At 38.9% G+C, this 22,488-nt stretch overlaps 1 protein-coding gene across 1 annotated transcript in view; it reads right to left on the bottom strand.

Moving 5' to 3' along the window:
- Nucleotides 1–22,488, bottom strand: part of RFTN1 (raftlin, lipid raft linker 1) — a 96,298-nt gene that overhangs the window by 16,891 nt on the left and 56,919 nt on the right. Inside the window, exons 5-7 of the mRNA XM_083825120.1 lie at nt 13,717–14,134; nt 9,672–9,875; nt 755–870 (exon numbers count right to left, since the gene is read on the bottom strand). Coding sequence (XP_083681246.1) covers nt 755–870; nt 9,672–9,875; nt 13,717–14,134 — 738 coding nt within the window. The remainder of the gene's footprint in view (nt 1–754; nt 871–9,671; nt 9,876–13,716; nt 14,135–22,488) is intronic.

The raw sequence follows: 22,488 nt of genomic DNA, 5'->3' as shown, positions 1-22,488 counted from the left end.
CCCAGAACATACGTTTTTTTCAGCATATGAAGGAGGCCAGACAGAAGAAAATGTGATTATTTTTGCACTCCTACTCCATATAAGTCTATGTAAAGGGCCACAGCCTTTTTAACTGCAATACTACACTGACCCGCATGGTCATATTCCCCTTGCAACCAATGGAGATACTCTACAGTTAATCTAGCAAACACCTGTATTTTTGGGACAGACAGCCCTGAGATTCATTGCTCGCCACCACTCGCATTGCCCTCTCTTCCCACCCACCCAATGAAGTATGGAAAGCATCAAAATAGTATCACATATCAAAAATATTTAGGACAAGAGGGAATGGCCTCAAGTTGTGCCAGGGGAGGTTCATGTTGGAAATGAGGAGACATTTCTCCTCAGAAAGAGCAGTCAGGCACTGGAACGGGTTGCCCAGGGAGGTGGTGGAGTCACCGTCCCTGGGGGTGTTTATGGAAAGGTTGGACGTGGTGCTTAGGGACACAACTTATTGCATAATATTGGTGGGAGGGGGAGAGTTGGACTAGGTCATCTTGGAGGTCTCTTCCAACCTTAATGATTTTATGAAAATCAAAAGAGCATTGTACAAAACCAGAGTGTGGTTAACTGACATTACTAATGCTGATCCCTTTACCCCAGTCACCTGTGTGCAACTGCTGAAGGACAGGTAAGTATGTAAGTCTGCCTCCATCCAGCAATTTGATTTACAAAAAACAAAACAAAAAAAATCTAAGAAAAACTGCACACATACCTTCAGTACAGTCCACTGTTCTACAACAATAGCATCGTAGCCCTGCATGGTTTTACTGTCTTCCACAGCAACATCTTCAAAGAGAAATACTCCATCCGTTGTTCCATGAAAGGAATCTGTGAAAACGTAGGGTTATGAGTAAGCTCTATGGAAGACAACCCGTGTGTAATGAGGCATTTGAATTTATTAACAGCATGTTGTTCCAAGCATGTTAATAGGAGAAGTGCATGGACTTCCATCTGAAAGCCCAGTTATATTAAATGAATGAAACTAATATCTCTAGCAGTTTTTAAGAGCAGCCATCACTGTCCACTCTGTTATTCCAGAGTCTGTCATCAAAAAACACAGCTCTTGCATTTTGAGCAGGCACGATGAATTCAGCCCTCAGTTCAGCAGTACTGTTCACCTAAATGAAGTTATACAAACATTTACAGGCTGAAGACCATGTATTATGTTATATCAACTTCTCAAGGGCTTTTGTAGGTACGCTGATATTAACAACATTATGCATTCATTCTCCCAAGTCAGAACCCTATATATGTATTGGGCACCACAGTTACAATGATCTACGCGGACAAAGGATGATCTGGCATATTTGAATGCTGTGAAAGAAAAGATACATTCATAACTATTTCATCAATTTATAAAGGCATTTTGACCATCTGGCTTAGTGGCTCTCTACTCTCATTTGTATTCCCAGCATGTTCAGCTTTTTTTCAGAGTACACATACTATTCAAGTTACTTCGGCACCACTTTCTCCTTGAACTTAGCTGTATACTTGATTATCAGCAGTCACTCCCATGGGCAAGCCCTCATTTTTTATCAGCTTCATGACACAATAGACTCCAACTAATTGAAAAAACTGACTTACCTTTCCTTGCTAAAGTAAGATAAATGATGAAATAATAGTCATTTCTAAAAAATAGTACATAAACAGTATTGTACTCTTTATCAACACAGAGAACTCCTGTCACATTGTCATAAGCATGTTCCTCAGCCTGCCTTTCTGGTTTAAATAACACATTTACCCTGTACAACTGATTATAAAGGCCTTGTTCATCCCTGGCCTGAGTGTTGTATTTTACACAATAGTTTCTTTGCATTTTTAGGAAAACAGTGTTCCTTGCAGCACGCATGTCAAACTGACAGATCCTCCAACTGACTTGTAGGTAAGTCTGCTTAGCTGTTTCAACAGGTCCTCCTACTTTCCCTGGTGGATGTTGGTCAAGAAATGCTAGCAGGGTGGCATCACATATCAAACTCACAACCAGTTTTCACAAAGGAGGAATGAAGAGGATTAAAAGGCTTCTTACCCTTGTCAACACAGTCTTAGTCAACACTTTATATAACCTATACTCAGTTTATTACCTAGAAATGCAAAGCCCATGAAAAACTAGACGACTGCACTTGAAGGCTCGTGTCTAGAAATACATGTGGCAAGACCGTTGTTGCAGGTGTAAGGCATCTGCACACCCCCTTGCTTCGATAAGCATGGTCCACTACTATTTTTGCTGGTTTCAATCAAGTCATTCAGTTATAAATGAGCAGATGCAAATACTCATAGATAACATAAAACCAGATTAATTAACTATTTCTGTTGAGGAGGAGGAAAGTTGTAAACCATTTAATAATTCCCACTCTCTTTGGGATTCTGTTAGGAGACTCAAAGAACTAGAAAAATACACTGTATACCTTCATGCTGACAACCTCCCCAGACAAGATTTCTGGTAACTCCATTTAGACTAATGAGGGAGAAAGACTCCTCATCACTACAGTGATTAAAGCCATTATTACACGGTGCTCAAAAGTGGATAAACTGGACTACAAAGCAGTACCTCCTGTCATCTAGATAGATTTCTCATCTCAGTGAGGTGAACATTCATTTTTGCTGTGAAATAACAAGTAAGATCACTAAAGAAGCTGGGTTACAGGTTGGAAAACATAGGGAGAACAAGCTTGTCACATCCAAATGGGCACAAGACTCTATTACCATATTTTATACAGAAATGGCATTTTGTTAGGTCCTACATTTCAAAGCGGGAACCAACCCAACTTCTGTGCAATACATCACATTCCAACACCCCAGCCCACACCCAAATCTATTTTAGGATGCACAGCACGCAAATAACCTTTTACTTTTCTAAAGCAGGGTTCACAGGACAGCACCTAGGGCTGAAAGCAGAATCCCATTCATCACCACTACACACAGATATCCGAGTCTTGTAAGGGAAGCTTGGTACACTAGCAGTGCTCTCGCCTCTGTATAGTGAGTCCTGTTAATGAAATTCTATGTCACACTGTTGGCACAACTGCAGCTTGAGCTCTGCCCACACATTTGCTTAGCGAATTAGTAAGCGATCAAAACACAATCAGCATGCGTGTGTTTACACTCTCTCATAAATCATCCTTCATGCTTCGCTCCGCTGTGCATTCCACTTGCACAGTTCACAGCTCCCACATATGTGAACGTTATGGCACATATGCAACATTTTAGAAACTAATAGCTGAGATTGTGAGACCCTACAGGGAGCAGACAAAGTTGACTGCACTTCCTTGTTGGGTGTACAGTGATTACGGTCGAAGGCTACATCCCATCAATCCTAAGATCCATTAATTTTTTGGCTGGGAAAGAACCAGATAGGAATGAGAAAACCGGAAGGGGAAAATTGATGAGGGAGCGACAGCTGCTGCATACTGGTGTCTGTTCAAAAGAGTGATGCTGGTGAAGGACTCTGTAAGAGAAACTGCTTGATGACACTCTTTAGAATTTCCCACCTTAACTATAACCAAGTCTTCCCTCTACCTGTCATTCCACAACGCTTAAACTTTCAGGCCATACATACGTGTCTGCCAATTCTCACACCTTGGCACTACACCTTCCCTTTTACAGGTCAGCTACTACCTTTCCAGCTAAAAAGGGGAGGTAAAGAGTAATTGGACCATGAATTTCATCCCATATGAAGCATTTGGGATGCTAAGAATAACAGGGAAAAGAGAAATCAGAACGAGAGATACAAGGGCTGTCATTTGGAGAAGAGGCACACAGAACCCATGTTATAGTGTCAGGATTAGCAGGAACTTCAGGGAAACTCTTACACAGAGATGTTGAAGGGCAAGGAGTTAGATTCATTGAGCCTACCTGCAATACCTTTATCCCACAGATGCTGTAAAGTCTGCAGCAACTTAGGCCACAATCATGTTCTACAGGTGAGATTCGTATCACCTGACATTACATATTTATGGCATAGGTGTCAACAGTTGAATTAGTCATCAAGGCTCTCTTTTACAATTGATGCAGAGAAATAACCATTACTTCATTCAGTACTTAGTTTCACAGAATCACAGAATAATGAGGTGGATGGGGACCTCAGGATGCCTCCAGTTCAATCTCCTGCTCAAAGCAGGAGCGGACGAGGCTGCTCAGGGCTTTACCCAATTGTATCTTGAAAATTTTCAAGGGTGGAGACTGTACAACTTCCCAGGCAGCCTCTTCCAAAGTTTGACTGTTTTTATGATGAAAAAGTTTTTCCTTATATCCAACTAGGACATGTCTTGTTTCAATTTACCCATGTTCTTTCTCATCCTCCAACCATGCACCTCAGCCAAGGGCCTGTATCCATTTTCTTGATAATCTCCTCAGACACTAGCAGTCACTGTTAGGACCGACAAAGCTGACCCTTTTTCAGGCTGAACAAAGCCAGCTCCCTCAGTCTTCCCTCACAGGACAAGTGCTCCAGCCACTGACTGTCATGGTGGCCTGCTGCCAAACCAGCTCCAGTTTGTGAATATCTTCCTTGTTCCTTTGGGGAAGTGCCCAAAACTGGGCACATTATGTGGTCTACACGCAGCCTTACTGGGTGCCAAGTAGAGGAGGATTTTACTACTTGCTGTACTCTTGTCAATACAGCCTGGTATGCTGGTGCCTTCTCTACGGCCATGGCACGCCGCTGGTTCATGCTCAGCTTGCCACCTACTAACATTGCCCAGGGCCCTTTCAACAGAGCTGCTACCTCGCCAGGCAGTCTCCAGCCTTCGTGTGTGCAAGGACTTCTCCCTCCCCAGAGGCAGGACATTTGTCCTCATCGAATTTCAAACAGCTCCTGCTGGCCTGTTCTTCCAGCCTGCCCAGGTCCCTCTGAACAGCAGCCCAACCCTGACGCACATCAACCGCACCCTGAGCATGGGATCATCTGCAGACCTGGCAGAAGCACACACCCTCGCCTCCTCTGCAGCACTGCTAGCACTGTAAGACACAGAAGATGCCAGGACAGAGCTCTGTGGTACTCCACTTGTTACTCCAGGCAAAGCGTGACCTATAATTACTACCCTCTGAGCCCAGCCATGCAACCAGTTTTTTTTAACTGTCTAGTTGGCTTCCCATACAGGCTGCTGGGTCCTAACTTGGTACGAAAATATTGTGGGAGCCACTGTAAAACTTCCTTCCTGAAGTCACCCAAAATTACATCCACTGCTTTCCTTTCATCTACAAATCCAGTCATTTTATCACAGAAGGCAATTGCTTCGGTGAAGTATGATTTACCCTTGTTAAATCCATGGTGACTGTTCACAATGACTTTCCTCTCCTTCATGTGTCCAGAAATGTGCTTCAAGGGCACTCAGTGATTTTTTCAGTGAAAAGAAGTGAGGCTGGATGGTCTTTTTGGTCTTTTTTGAAGACAGGTGCAACCTTTGCCTTTCTCACGTGTTGGGGACCTACCCTGATCTCCAGGACCTTTCAGAGACGACTAAGAGCGGCCTCGTAACAACATCATCCAGCTCTCCCAGCGCCCTTGGATGCAGACCATCTGGTCTCAGAACTCAAGCAACCTATGTCTCGATCTTCATCCAATGCTGCTAGTCCTGCACCTCCTTGAACCTTGCCTCCAAGCTCTGAGGCCTAGCAAAGGAGGCGCTACATATCTCAGCCTTTTCTAGATCTTCTGTCACTACATCACGTACCCCAATGTACCCACCCATCTCTTCTACATGTCTGACGTGGGATAAGGTGAATCACAACACAGACTGTATTGGTCTAGGCCAATTTTACACCAATTGTAATGACACTTTTGAATTCCAACTCATGCAGACACCTGCATGGCAGGTTCCAACATTTATTTGGCTGAATCTTACCTAACCAGCCTACAAAGATCAGCCATCCAAAGCTTTAGATGGTGAGTTGGTCTTTCCAGTTTCCACTGTTTCTCACACAAAGTATTTATTGATTCTGGTGCAGTTGTATTCTTTTTTGGTAATGCCTTGTTTAACAATATTTATCTCCTGGAACTTAGCCTGCATTAAAAAGGTCATTAATAATACCAAATATTAGTTCATTTGCAATAGGGCAATAAGTAATGCCAATAAAAGAAGCTATTATAACTTTGCTGTTTATGGTATCATTTCCCAGTCTCTCCTCTTGAACTGACATAACTTCACTCTTTCTTAAAGAAAGGGCTCAGAACACAAAGGTTACAATCATTGTCCTTCCTCTGAAAATGTTCTATTGCCACTGCATTTTCATTAAGGTATCCCGCTGTGCACAAAAAGCTATTTTCACTGGTTGTATAAATATTTGATGTAGCTCTGTTGACAAAAAGCTATTTTGATGTTCTGGCTTCTGATTTACAAGAAGTATATGGCAAAAAAAAAATCTTTCTTTGCTATGACAGCTTTTCTAGTGTGCAACAATTTTCACTGTGTTGTCTTTGAACTACAAATCTCCCTCATCTAGGAAACTAACCTTTAGGCTGCTGGTGCTCTCAGAGATGAAAACTAGCTATCTGGTTCTATGATTCTATGTGCAATGTGATCTGAATGTTGGCCTTTGCTTCAAATTTATATTCCTCCCTTCCCTTGAACCTTTTCACCTTCACTATGCGCAGAAAAATAATTCCATATGGATGATAAAAATTCCAGCCACTTCAGTGGATAAGGTGAAAATAATTGGCCAAATACATCACTGGTTCATCTCTGTCAGCAACAGTGCAAATGTAACACAGACAATCAACTTGCTCCTCTAAAAACCTGACTACTTTCCTCTTCCAACTGACTCATATTTTGTTTAATTTACTTGCTCTGTCTTTAAGTCCTGTCAACTTTTTATGGCCGGTTGGCTGGCTTTTTCTAAGCTTGAAAGCCACGAAATTCACAGACAATGGTAAAACAAATACAAGAATGCCCAGTATTTAAAGAACTGTAGTTCAAAACAACTAAAAATGAAGAAGATTGTAATTACTCTGTTAATGCATGAAAGTATAACCTTAGCTTTGATTCTTCCTCCCTTCTCATCCTCACCTACTCTTACACTGCCGACTGAAAACTTGCTGTTAAAGGAAAGAAAAAGATCCTTCCTGTTACATCTTTTCCATTTTCAGTGGTATTCATTTGTACCTGGCTGCTACGGTCTTTACTTCTCACTAGAAGAGGGAATGGGTGAAGTCCTACAATCACTTCAGATCATTTGACAGCATCAGTTACACCTGGGATTACAAGCAGCATTAGCAACGACATGAGTTGGATGAAGTAACAGCAAGTAACAACTCCAAATTTAAATAATTAATGCTGCTGTTTCTAACTTACTAGCAAAATCTGAAAACATTTAATATATGGTGTAACACTCCATGGTTTACATTTTGTAATTTGCAAGTGTGTTGTATCTCTGTTTATTATTATATGGCATGACAAGCAAAAATAAACAGTTGCTATCAGTGAACTTTACAATTCTTTTAAATACAAGTTATTAAACTGTTGGCAGAAGAAAGAAACAAATTATGTCTGCTGATAATCTGGAAATCTTTACTACATTGGGCATTCCAAGGACAAGGGGGAAGAAGATAATAACCCTGCTTTTAAGTCTAATAAGCAAAATAATGAATTCATACTTTAAGGCAAAGAGAAAACCAGTTCCCAGAACAAAGAAATGTATATAACCAATTAGATAAAGTATGCTAATATTACCTTGATTTGGAAAGGGATTAATCAGTGAATACAGAGATCAGCTGTGAGGAGATGGATAAGCTGCCTTAAAGGACTAGAAAAAAGTAAAGACAAGAAGCCTTCAGCCTCCTCTTTCTTCCCCCCTTCCTACCCTGGTTGGTGTAAGACTGGAAAATCTGTTTTACTGCTCTGAAGCATAGGAAAATGTTAGGATTGAAGTCATAAACACTTAACTGCAACTGATGTTTGACTTACAGATGTTCTTAGCAAATACCCTTCTAATAGCACGGGCATAGTCACAGCACTTTAACTAACAGTTTTAACTGATACCCTTTTAAAAGCCTTAACTCTGAGCTTTCTGACTACTGAAACTGTTCTTGAAACTGCAAGATGCTAAAGAAAAAATGTTTACTAATTGCTCATCTTCAGTCTCTAATCTAAATTAATCATGAATCTGTCTACTTTCATATAATTCATTGTCCTGTTTGCATAGAAACTTTCATGTCATCGTTCAAGCTTACTTTATCTATGTCTGTAGGCAGTTATCCAGCACTCCTCACTGGGGTGTCCAAGTACATGAACTTCCCTCAGAGCTGTTACATAAATGAACTTTAGAACTTTAAATAACAGAAAAATGCTGTGTTTAAAGCATTTTAGAGTACATTGATAAGCAGATTTTATTAAAGAAAACACTGAGCCTGATACAGCCAATTAGTTTTGCCTCGATGAGTTGCAATTTATACACATAAAATAAATGACCGTGGCTTTAAATAAGTTAACTAACAATTAGGCTTTCCAGGAAGCTGTATGAAAGCATTCCATCAACTGAACTTTAGACCTTTTTTTTTTTGCTACTTGCTGCAAAACAAAACAAAACAAAAAAATAGGATTGCTTATTAATTTCCCAATTGACTTTTACCAGAACCAACTAATATTACTGTGTTTTATCACGGGCCCTGGAATTCTAACTGGCAGCAAAATGGGAAGAAGATGCTCTCGAAGCAGTTTTCCTATAATTTTGTGGCACAAACCCATGTTACTTAGTAGCAGGGCCCAATCTATGGGTTACCACATCCCTTTTGAAGAATGCAAAACAAACCGAAATTAGGTGAAAGATTCATAGCATTTACAAGGATTCAGCCATAAGCATTTTAACTGTGCAGTATACTAGTGACGTAATTTTCCACTAAAACTAATTTGGCTATAAGTTCAACATTTCAATGTTCAAGTACTTCCCTTGGTTTGTTCTCATGGTCCCCTGGTTATGTCTCCAAGATCCCTATTATGCACCAAAATCTTTCTTTGTGCAACAGGCTTGTCTGCAGAGACACCACTGTGGCCAGGAATGTAGCACAGATTGGCTGCATACAGTATTAAGTTGAATTCACTGCTACATTTTCACAGCAAAAATCTGTTTTTTAGTCTTTTCATCTTAATAATACCATCACTGACCCATCACACACATGAAACTCGTATCACTAGGACAAAACAAGAAGCACAGACGATTTTTATAAAAATATTGTGCCATAAATGTGAAAATATCCTGTACAAGAAATGGGAGTAACAGGCTAGATACTGGCCAGATAAAACTAGAGGGTCCTTATACCGCCCTAGCATCAGACCCAGGCGCAGCATGTGGCCAGAGAGCTAAGAAGAAAGACGCTCTTCCATTTATGTCATCTGCTTTACAATCTTAGTAATTTAATTCATTTTACTTGGTACTGTTGATTAAGTCTGTGTATTTCTGCAGTTACAGAATCTCTATTATGTTTATAAAATACATGATCTCAGCTTTCCTTATTCAAATGCCAAAATATTTCCTGTGCTTTCATTCCACTTCACTGAAATAGGATGATTTAAAACAAATACGCCCCAAGCCTATATTAAAAGCACCTCCCAAATGTCTTCTCTTCAAAGATAATGACCTCTATTAGAGGAGAAAGGAAAATAATCGCAACATAATGCTTTCTGTGATTTCCATACCATTTACCATTCCAAGGCTGAAGATGGCGTTTACCAAGGAGCCTCCTTTCCTGAAGTGATCTGTCATGTGCTCCAGCCAATTTGCTTCTAGGCTGTTGACAGTCTGCCCGTTCCTGGAGATCCTCATAGGGATGGTCACCGTATAATACTGGCTGCATCTTTGGGGGGTTTTAGGCTTGTTGAAGAGCACGAAGATCTCTGTCTCTACCAAAAAGTAAAAATTGGAGTAATGCAACAACCACGTTATGGTATTTCAGCTAAAACAATGCAGAACCCACTGTCTGCCCTTGCCTGACTATATGGTGCAACTGCAAATACTTTTGGACATTGTTTTCTCCTTATTACATTTCTGCAGTGTCCAACACAGGAGGAACCCCAAACCCAACACAGCACTTTGACTGCTGTTACAATATTTGTTACTAACAACGGATTCACTGTTGGTAATAAACATTTACAGGTAACAATACTTGTGTACTAATGGACAGTCCCCCTGCTACAATTACCAGTATAAACCAAGATACAAAACCAAAGAAGCTCCACAAACTGCATTAAGTACCATAGAAGTCTCAATATCACTAAAAATTAATGCCCAGAGTACTTCTTTTTGCCTACTAAATGCACTGTTAAAAGTCGTGTAACACTAAGGATGGTTCAAATGTGAAATCTTCTTGCAGATTTAGGAGAAACTGCATTACACAGATCGTGGCCATTAAAATGAAGTATCAAATAACTTGTTTTTGATAATGCTATGGCACGGAACCAGCAAGCAGTAGGCTCATTTAAAGAAAACACAATGAATCATAAATAGAGAGACAATGTTAGCTGGTTAGTTGATTTACTCTGGGTCTGAGCCAAGGCGAGACATTGACAGAACAGCAAATGAATCTTGAAAGTAGAATTGTGAACAGTCTTAAAAATGAGAACATTTTCTAGACTCTGTTCCATATCTCCTCTTACAATTGCAAAAAAGTCACTTGACAGCAAAGTTGAGCTTTCACAGCTCTCAGGTTGGAAGTAAATTTAAGTGCAGATTGACTATTGACTTTCAAGAGCCAAAAAAATCCCTCTAAATAAATACAAAGGGCAAAAACATCAAGTGAAATCCATTCATTCAACAAGCTCCTCTTTTTTCCAAGTTATTATATTCTAATCTCAAATATTACAGTAAAGAAAGAAATGTCAAGAGAAATGTTAAGATTGCTCTCTAACAGAAATGTCTCTGAGCATGAAGTGTGTAAATGAAAATAATATCAGAAAGGAGATGCTGGCAGCACTTGGAAGCAGGAAGCTCACCATATAACCAAACATGAGGAAGAGACCTAAAGATCTCAGACATGGACCGTGATTAAAATAGAATTAAAAGGAATAATTAACATGGATCTTCTTGCCGTTTGCTAATTGTTTAGAAAGAACAAAATGATGAAAATCCTAACTCAGAAGAGCATACACATAAAACTTCTGCACTCAGTTTGATTCTGACTCCCAAAACAAACTCATGTTGGAAATTGAGATCTTTTGGTGTATACGAAGACATTTTACTAACAATAGTAAATCGTGGAACAGGAAACCCATAGGGAGATGATAACTTGGATTTGACACTGGGCTGTTGACAACACATGTTTAAAACGTGTGGGAGTCTTTCAGTGGTTCACTTGGTTTTGCAACCATTACTACACCAGTCCTTCCCACTGTTCCGGTTACAACTGACAAAAGTTCTCACCAGACAGCCTGACTGCTCAAGCATGGCCAAACACACCTTCAATTTGGTTCTAGGTAACACGGGACTTTTGAACACAGCATTGGCATATTTGTGTCTTGTTCAAAAAATAATTATCAATGTTGTTTTCCCTTTAACAAAAGGGAAAGTAAATGAGCATTACAAAATATTCAGCACAAAAAAAAGAAGCAGCATAAAAATAACTGTTGAATAGTATAAAACCTAAATTAAAGGACAAAATTAAGATTCCACAAATGGTAAGAAATATCGCTCCCCCCCACACAAAGTTTAATGTAGGGAAGAAGGAGTTCAACAGTGATCACTTCCTATGGAATAAGTAGGGTAACAGGGAAAAAAAACACCTGGTACTTTCTACCTTCATGTTCCCAAGGAAGGATGGAGAATTGGTGCCAAAGACTGAAATACATTTTCCATGGGAGGAAGAGGGAGTGCTGTAATAACAAAAAGCCATACCAGAGTAATAAAGAAGTCAGCAATGTTGTATAGGCAATAGATTCGGGAAAATCCTACTGGAGGTGAGCTATTTCATTTTCTGTCATATAAAAGTGCCTTCTCAGACTTCTACTCTTGGAAAGTACTTGCATAACTCACCAGTAAAAATACATGAAAAATAAATAAGGCCAAAAAGCACTCAGAGAAAGAAAGATAAATAAGGAAACTAACCACTTTTTTTTTTAAATAAAACCTCTTATCTGGCAAATCAGAAGCTGTAATAAAATCAGCTAGGGTGTTTCAGACAGAAGTTTAGGAAGATTTGAGGTGGTCAGCTTCCCACTATGCAGAAATATTAAGAACATGGTTACTTGCAGCAAACGATTTCCACAGTTCAGTGGGGGGAGTAGCATCAAAAAGATAATTGCTAGGTTAACTATCTCAAGGACAGGATATATAAAAAGAGAAAGAACTGGTCTGATATGAGTTGGAGATATCTAATTTAGAACTATAGAACTCAAAGGGGCTCTATAATGAGTAAGTTTCTAGCATAAAACAAAATATTCAAATAATAGCAGTGCTTTGACCAAACCTGGCTGCTGCCTCGCCCCAAAAATTTGAGGATAGTACAGTGAAAGGTTACTGAAGAATGATCCAAATCTGGTGACAAAAACCTAATTACATGAAAATGCAACGGAAACCAAGACAATAGTCCAAGTCCAAATAGTCCAAGAATGCATATTCATTCTCAGTCCTACACTATAAAATCCCCAAAGGGCCAGGATTGTTTGACCGAATCTATGTGAAACATGAAGAATAGCGATAAATTGAAGTCAAGGACAGTACCAGCTCAAAGGAATGTAGATGGAATTTCCTTATGTAGATTTATAACTTGTAAGAAAAGTAAGCAAAAAAGTAATAGAAATAAGGGTACACAATCTCTCCTAGGATGTAGACAAATATAGGAAAGAAAGATTTAAAGTGAAGAGGGGGCAAGAATCTTTTTTCTGATGAATTTTGATTTTCTAAATTACTCTGGTCTACATCCTATTTTAAACTACAATTTCTGCTACTGAATTAACCTCTGAGAAACGAACACCTTAAGGAGGGAACTTTGAGACCTCAGCTGAGACTTTATTTTTTTTTTAGGATGATATAAAATGACATCTAAAATTGGAAAGCATATCTGAAGAGATATAAATCAAAGAAGAGAAGGAGAGAAAGAACAGGAGAAAGGGAGAGAGAAAGGGAGAAAGAGAGAGAAGAGGAAGGGATGGGACAAGAAAAGAAGGAGAAGGGAAGGGAAAGGGAAAGGGAAAGGGAAAGGGAAAGGGAAAGGGAAAGGGAAAGGGAAAGGGAAAGGGAAAGGGAAAGGGAAAGGGAAAGGGAAAGGGAAAGGGAAAGGGAAAACTAGTCTGTGAAAAATAACCTTAAAAAATATGAAAATCGGAAGGTAAATTATTAGGAGCACCATTATCACAAGGACCATTATTATGAATTAGCAAACATGAACCATTAACAGAAATAACTACTGATTTCCAGATATCAAATATCCAGAGTTCTCAGATTATCACAACAAACCCAGAAATCAACCAGTCCAGCTGAACAGCGGACTAAAATAAATCTTTCCACTGAGGCATAGGAACAGGACATAACACAGTTGCACCTGGTTATATCAGTTCTTCATTTGCCATCCGACTTACCCTCAGTGATTGCGAACTGCGTAACAATGCTGAAATGGGGCTAAGTGGTTCAGTCGGTGCACCCGTTCTTGGCTTTTACAGTGCTAAGTTCCCAGCCCCGAAGGAGCTGGGAACATAATTGAGGCAATTTTAAACTTGGCTTTTATGTATTAGAGGTCAGTGCCATACTTACTGCCGGTAAGGGGTTTTGAGCATCGTGCTGGCGCTTCATTCTCTGCAACTCCATTCTGCGTGTCTGTCGCTTCTCTTACACTCGGGCTCTCAGGTTGTTCTTCACTGCCCTTCACAGACTTGAAATTGGGCTCCTCAGTAGCCTGTCCTTCACCCCTCCAGCCTTCCCTGGACGTGGCGCATTGGTCAGCACTCTCTTCGCTTGGTGCTCGAGTATCGCATCCATTAATGCCATCTATTTTCTCGCCATCCAGCGAAGCTTGATCCTCAGGGCAATTCGAAACATTTTTATTATCTCTTGATTGCACAGAGTTGTTACTGGCGGGTGTCAGAGAGGAGCTGACAAGACAGTTCTTTTGGGAATGGTACTGAGGTATAATTCCAACAAATTTCAAGCCTTGACTTGCTGCATCTTGAATCTACAAGTCAAAGAAGATTAGATTTTAACTGTCAAGCTGTCTTAGCTAAATAGAAATACAGAAAATAACACCTTTCAAGGGAGCTAGCATGTCATTTAGCTACATTTGTCCACTACCACAAGAAATTGTTGTTACATTTACATAAAAAGTTAAATTCCACAGAAGTAGGATGAGAAATTCCCTACACTGTCTAAACTGCAATAATACAGAAGTGCACACATGCATGCACACGCACACACATAAAGGGAAGAAAATGCCTAAATACTTCTTCACAGGGCATAAAGGATTGCTTGAAAAGTTTATTCTAAATTATCAGAGGTTGCATTACTCACACGAAGTTTTAGCATCAACCTTATGAAGTCACAGACTTAATGTTACACCTTCTGCTGTATTAGGCATGTGATTATGACTTTCATGCAAGAAAAAGGTTATTAATTCTCTCTGTTATATGCACCATCATAACAACAGTTGTTGTTTTTCCTATTTTGGATTCAGACACAAATGGCAAACTTTCACATAACGAGTACATAAAAGCAAAGTTATTTTAATACATCACGTTTGGGAAGATAGAGAACTCCATAGAATAGCTGTGAGATGAGCAAAGAAGAAGAATGAAAACTAAGGGGCTGTATTATTAAGCCTTTACATTTTAGGTAAAGAAAGAACACTAAAGAATCAAATCACAAAAGGTCCTAAGAAAAGAGCACTGGGCTAGTAGTAGTGACAATCAGATAAAGCAGGAATTAGCCAAGGAAGGCTTGAGATGCAGCAGAAAAAGAAATCTATTGCAGAGACTCAGCACCACAGACGCACCATCCGTCAGAGACCTCAGCCTCACACTCCTGAAATACAGCGAGCCAGACTCTTGTGAAAAGGCATGAGTTCATTTATCCAAATCACCAACAGAAAAGGAAAGGTTTCCATGTAACGCATACACTTTGTATAATATAAAGTCTAAACACACATAAATATTTCAGAAAGAAACGGCTTAAGAATGGAAAAATAGTTTCACTTTCTGTGCATACCATGTAATTCTGCAGAGTTGAAATGTCTTAATTATTCTCTGAGGTTCAATTTTGTATGAACTTATGTGAAACAGTTCAGGCTTCTTTTCAGGAGCAAGTGAAATACAGTATTTTACATGAATCTTAACATTGAAAGCACAAGGGGTGGAACGGAATAGGGAAGAATTTTGTATATATATATTTAAATATATACACATATATTTTAAGAGGAAGCTCATTTCTGCATCTTCCCTACCTAGAATTATTTTTTTCTAAATGAATCATCTACTTCCTGCTAACGTGGTCCTGTTCTGAACATACAAACCTACAGATGATACCTGATCTACAAGAACTTCCTCTTTCAAACCACTGTTATATTTTTCATGTTAAATTAACTCCTAATGTTGTGATGGCAGGAACTTAAACAGAGCTCTCCAGGAAACAAATACAACAGTCTTCACAGGGGTTCAGCCTGACGAACATGAGATGCTGACTTAACTAAAGCTCATTGCTAAATGGGGATGATAACCTCCAGATAAAAATACTACCAGCAGTATCTTGATCAAATGGATGTGTACAGAGACCATCAGCATGTAACTGGTTTGCTCAGAAAGGTTTATGTTGCATTCATAACACACTTTCTGAATCCCTGAACAACACAAGTTCTGAATCCCTGTTGCAATTTTACAAATACATTTTTAAAAAGTCATTGAAAGAATTACAAATTCAGCTCATCTGTTATCACTAATCTATACACACATCACTACATTTGTTTAGCAGGTTGCAGGGCAGCTAATTATAGAAATTTAACTCGTATACAACTCTTAAGAGTGTGAGGATAGTACATATGTATTTTTTTTACTGGTCCTGGAAGACTGCTTGTCAGCCCATACCAGGCTCTCCCACACTGTGATTTGGATGAGAACAGCTTTCACAGCTATTGTAGCAATGTTTTACAGTCTGGGCACACTCAAAGAAAATATGTTCGTTCTAAGGAATACCTGAACCTGATGTTTTTCTTCTGAGGCTCTTGTTCTCAGTAATAAGGATGGAATGATATTCTAAGCTGTATTAGCCTAATAGTTTAGCACAAATACTACAAAAAGAGAACACGTCTGCACTTTCCAAACAAGTTCATTAGCAGTATATAGAATACACTATTTTATTTAAACCTACATTTCAAATTTTCCCAATCACATAAGGGAGGATCAAACATCTCATTATTTTCAATAAAGCCAATTTAACCGGAAACGTTACATCAACTGTGCAATGAAAGCTGCAGAAAAGCAAAGTGATGTATCAGCAGATGCAAACAGTCTGTCTTTCCAACTTTCCACAAAACGAGGAGGAAGCTAGCTCACGTCATAAATAAAGTATGAAGCTCTAACATTTTCAACCTATGAACGAAAGTAATTTGATTTCAAACAACAAACAAAAATAATTTGATTTTTTGGCACCCTCTTTAGAGTTTAAGTAGCGCAGAATATTAGTTGCCTTTACAGACAGAATGAATTATGCCATCCGGTATCCATTTCTATTTCTTGTTTCCTGTATTTGAAATATTCAAATTCCAAAAAACACAAACCCGGACTCAGACAAGAAACCAAACCTCAGTACCCTGACAGTCAGGAACAGGGCAACGTGCAGGAGAAAGCAGGGGTAAAGGTGAACTGAATGGAAAGAACATGCTGTTGCTTTGACAGGCTCACCCAGAGCATACCCCAGGTCAGATAAATACTACAATTAACTGATTTTATGTGCCAGCCTAGAGAACAAATGGGGGAAAGTCCTTACCATGCTACAATAAGAGGAAAAAGCAGAAAAAGCAGAGGAAATGCATCTCTACCATGTGCCACATCAAAAAAAAAAAAAAAAAAAAGACAATAGAAGTGCTTACACGAGTTGATCCACAGTAATTTCAGTGATTTTACTGACCTTTTTTATATTTTAAACATGCTACATAGTTGCTCTTTACATGTTGGGAAATTTTTTAAAGGGAAACTCCAACAAAGAAAAAAAAATAATATATATATATAAAACCACAATTCTTTGGTTCTTTCCCCAGATAGGAACAGAAACATTTTTAGTGCCTCAAAGTGCAGCTTGGATGATATTAACCACAAATACAAACACAGGTCTCCATCACAAAAGATGCTGTTTAACAACAGAAGCAGAACTTAACTCATTTATTTTAATTTGGATTAAAAAAAAACAAGTGGGTCCATCTAAATCAGTTTATAACTGGTTTGTATTAATCTGGAGATATGCCAGTTTAAAAATAGAACCTGTTTTAAAGAAGGGGTGAAATTTCATGTGTACAGAGGGCTAATGCCATTAAAGAAGTTAATGCCAACCCCGTAATTTGCTTGATTAGAAACCTGGCATTTTCCCTAGAGGGGAAAAAAGGACAGATTTAGCCTTTCTGAAATAAATATCAAATCTCCCACTAACTGCAGCAGGGACAGGGACAAGCACTGTGTCAAACCCCAGTGTCACTACCTTAACTGAATTTTTGCTGGGGCACTTGGGTTAACATTTCTTAACATTTGTAAAGCATTATTGATTATTTTGTGACTGCCTGACCACTATTTGTATGCTGCCTTTGGAAAAAAGGCACCATCAGAATCACAAAGAAGTGGCACTGAATGTTATGTTGACGCAGCAAATTTATGTCCCACCTTCTGATTCTCTGACAGGCTTCCTACCTAGTTAGAAAATTGCTGGTGGTCAAATGCAAAGGTCTGTAACAACACACCTTGCAATGGTATAAATGAACGATGAAATCCTCTTTTCTGAAAACTACTAGTTTTTAAACTATAGGCATCGCGACCATTAAAGAAATCCACAGACTCCAGGCTGAAAGCCTATTTTGAACAGTTACATAAAGATTTTCTTCTCGAATTTATTTAGAATAAAGACACTTTGAAATTCATTGCACATTTCACGTATTGTCTGCGACTCTGTGTTTCTTGTTGCATTATCAGCTCCAAAATAATCTCCTATTCCTAGAGAGCAAGATGGTATTACTTATAAATACAGAAGCTCAAGGATACTGTTCCCATGCTGAAGAGAATCGTAATTTGTCAGCTTCTGTAATTGCTCACAGTCAGGTTCTGTACGCCTGTCCCATGGGATGGCACACAGCAAACCAGACACTTCCAGGAAGCTCAGGATAGCATTCCACCTGCATCAATAAACACGGGAAATAACGCCAAGCCACTTAAAAATGAGAATCTCTCTCTTGGATAAGGATTTCCAAACGGTAGACTTAATAAGACAAGTGTTAGGAATTTCTCCTAGCTCTTGTATGCCAGAAGCTGGAAGCTCTCAGCATGCATGCAGAGCGAAAGTACTTTTATTACTGTCATCAGGACACGCCAGTTGGTAACAGTCCCAACTGGGCTCAAGACTTATACCTGATGATCTAGATGAAAGCTATCTTCAAAACTCAGTCATTTGGACTGAACATTTCATGAACAGGTTTGCTGTATGTTTAATGATACCACAAGGTAACAAAAAATGCCAGGTTAAATGGGACTGCTGCTCATACAAAAACAAACAACAGAAAAAAATTACAAAGAGCATGCATAGCAAAAGCACACTTGGAGAATGGACAACATTCTCCAGTGGCAATGGACTGATTTCCCAACAGCCAGATGCATGTAGTTAGCTCTGCAGTGAACTAAGAGGAAGACAGCTACTTAGTCCTGCTGATGGGAAAACATATGGCCTTTGAAACAGTAACTTTGAAACAATTTTGCTCAGAGCTATCTAAATTTTTTTAAACCAAACATAAGCTGTCTTAGCTAATAAAAGAAATGCTTGTCTGTCTGTTTGCTTGTTGTTTTTAAAACAATAATGTTAGAGGCATTAGATCTCCTAATGCACACCAGAAATAAGATTGCTGTATTCTTCTATCTCATTTTAGGATTCAGACAAACCTCCTTTGCCAACAGAGATAGCACCAGGGATCTTCAGGCAAAGAACGTTATCTTGTGGTTTGAGGAGAGTACTACGTACTGCGTGCCAGGAGCTGGAATTGGAAAAGGATGTTCAAGACTACAGTTCTCCAACTGTGTCCTCCTTCATTAACATTCAGCAGTACGTTTCATCACAAATACCGAACGTCCCCCTCCTAGCTTGTTCATTTCTGAAAGCAGATGTTTAAAATTAAGGCAGGCTTTTAGTTTGCCTCTGACATTTACTACGGATCTTGCATGCTCCTTCCTGAGAAGGCAGCAACACTCATCAAGAGTTTACTGCTTATTTTAAAACCAACTAAGCTTAGCTAATGTTCTGAAGAAGGGTTTAGTTATTTCTAAACAACTCAAAACTTCCATGACTTCGGCACTTTGCATCTCTAAGCTTACAAATAGGGATAATTCTACTAATCAAATAGCAAAGCAGCAACTGCTAATCATTTCTCTGTCCTTTTACTCTGAAACTCCGTTTCAGTATTTGAAGGCTTCCAAACCATGCAACCTTTCTGATTGAGATACTCTGACATTTAAGCATCTACTTCCCACACATTTCTATCCTTTTCCAGTTCACACTCACCTGTTCAATTCTGAGTTTGACATAGATAGTTCATGCTCTTGTAAATGTAAGTAAATATAAATGTAGCTCATAGAAGGTCAAATCCCAGTCTGTATTCAGACTTTCAAATTACCAATCATTTTCAATGTCAATTACATTATAATTGGTCATCGTGGATAAAACACTGGAGGGATGCCTTGGAAAGAACTGTAATCCCAGCCCACTGGGTCTTCCTTTAAACAGCGTTGTTGGCATTGTTTATATTGATACTTCCAATTAAAACCTTGACTGTAATTTTACCACTTAGGAACTTTAGATAAGACTGTTGGAAGTAAGTTCATGATACAAGAGAAGATAGAGTCCAAAAACAAAACCCGAAGACAAAAAACATCTTCGCAGTACACAGCTCCTTCAACAGAACCATCGATTGGACACTCCGAGCTCTCGCTGCGTTTGTGGCAGAGCAAAAATAAGGCACCAAACAGGGAAAAGAAAGCAAGCTTCGCAGTTTTGCAACATGCTCATTGGTAGTAGACTCTGTAAGTTGGAACTGAAAGCTACAAACAGAACAGGGAAAAACATAATTAAGCAAGAACCTACTGCAACCTACTGTTCTGTTGAATAAAACAGAAGATATGCTCTTTAGACAGCACTGCCAAGAGAGATTAAGTTACAGCAAGTTATATGTCTCCTGCTACCAGAGCCAAGAAAGGGTCTAGGGTAACAAGTCAAAATTTCCCTTCAGCTTCTGTTAGTGATGTATTCCTTCTTGAGAGCAATACAACTGGGCTATGTACAGTGCAGGGCAGTGCAAGCAGACGCGTTCCTTTCAGTGTGTATCCCATCTCAGTAGATGACAGGTCTTGAAACCACACTATCTTATCCTCTGTGGCGTTGTGTGCAGTGATTCTTCTCAAATTACCGTCTTACTTTAGCATGTTCCTTCTACAGAGGTGGCAAAGGACGAACATCACTGGACACAGACTACAAAGGTTCAGAGACTATAGTACCTGCCCAAAAGCCATTGTAACATACCTGAGTCCTCCCAGCTTTGCCCTTATCTCTGAGAAGAAATCATGAATTTATCCACAGCATTTGAGATATATTCCCTGAAAACTGCTTTAGGCCTGGGATAAACTGCTACAGAGCAGCCATCCGTGCTCATTCCACCCAAATACCTGATATACACTACCAAAAAAAGTCTGTACAAAATATGTCTCAAAAGCTTGATCTAGAGAACCAATATTTTTCAAATAGTTTTGAAATGAAGGCCATGCCTTGCATCTGAATCTTTTGAGAGACACTCATAACCTAATTGGGTGTACAAAGCAAGGGGAAAATAAAGATTTATAGAGATGGTTGGTTGAGCTTTGTATCTATCAATCATTTTAGCTGGACAAACACAGTTCAGTGTTTGTAGAACATGAGCAAACATATTCATTTAATTGTAATCAATTTGAAGCCATGCTATTCAAAACAGATATGCTGGTTTAGTGCATCCTTTTCCTAAGCAATAAAAAAGGGTTCATGATAGCTTTAAATACGAAGAATTCAGTCTCAAACTTATGGACTTGACATTTAATTTGCAGGGAATGCTTTCTTTTATCTCTATATAAACCAAAGAGTGTTTCTGTATAACCGCATTGTTACATCAAACCATCTGTTACTTGTAGCCAAAATTACAATTTCAACAATTTGACCATATTTTATTTTAGCACAGAATAAAATATTATCATGCTTATTATTAAAAAAAGGTTGTTTTTCCCACCAGACAGAAGCGGGATCATTAAAAACATCAGCTACATACTTTACAACATCTATTTTTATCTTGGTCAAGAGGACGACTCTAAAAGCTGCTGGGGGCAAAGGATTATAAAAGCACAACCAGGCTCCTGGGAGAGTCCTGAAAATAGTTTTGCAATGTTCATGGGAGATATATATCAACACCACTCTTACATGGCTTAGTCAAAAGAACGCAAGTTGAAAGAAGCTTAACCAGGAACAGATGTTTCCCTTCACACCAGGCTGTTTAAAATACAGTATATGCTATTTTTTACCATTTCTTGTTATATATACACTTACAAAATATTAACAAAATGCACTTTAATAAATATTATCACAGCGGATCACAAACAGCTGAACCACTGATGTTGAGTTTTAACTTCTGCTTCATGACCGTATCCATTTCTAAGATCCAAATACTTAAAAACAAAATAGGCGCTCTGATTGCTCTGAAAAAAATGCAGAAAACAAAGCAGTCGGCTAAGTGCTCAGAGATGGTTTTCATTACAAAGTGCTAAAGAAATAACTGGTGAATTGTTCTTTTGCAAGTACTGTGGAGAGTGAAGATTTCGGAGTGGGATTTTTTCGGTTTGTTTGAAGGATGAAAATGATTTTAGAAGAGGTTGAGCTCACATCTAGATAAGTAATCCTAGGTAATAAACAGTACTCTAGAAGGGTCATTTTCTAGACACAGAAGTAAATTTGAACTGCTTACTCATTTGAAGAACTATTGCTCACTATCCTGTGAGCAATATTAAAGATTAATTTTTTTTCCCCTTTCTATCCTTTACTGCCACCTGCTCTGACCATATCTCTTGCAAGAAATTTCTGAACAGGTTAGCTAAAATATATTTAAAGTAAAGAATAATGTTCAGGATTACAATATCCATGGTAACAAGCCCTGGAATTAACAGAGCAACTGGAGACTTCATAGAAAAGATCCTTGTAGGACTGCAGCAACACATTCAAGAAATCCACCAGCAGTCTAGAGCTCTTCAGAACGTAAAAGCTTTGCGCTCCTATCACAATGCA

Source organism: Anser anser (genome assembly GCF_964211835.1).
Source record: "Anser anser genome assembly, chromosome: 2".
Taxonomy (NCBI): domain Eukaryota; kingdom Metazoa; phylum Chordata; class Aves; order Anseriformes; family Anatidae; genus Anser; species Anser anser.
Note: the sequence above shows the minus strand (reverse complement) of the source record. Positions and strands in the feature narration are given on the sequence as shown.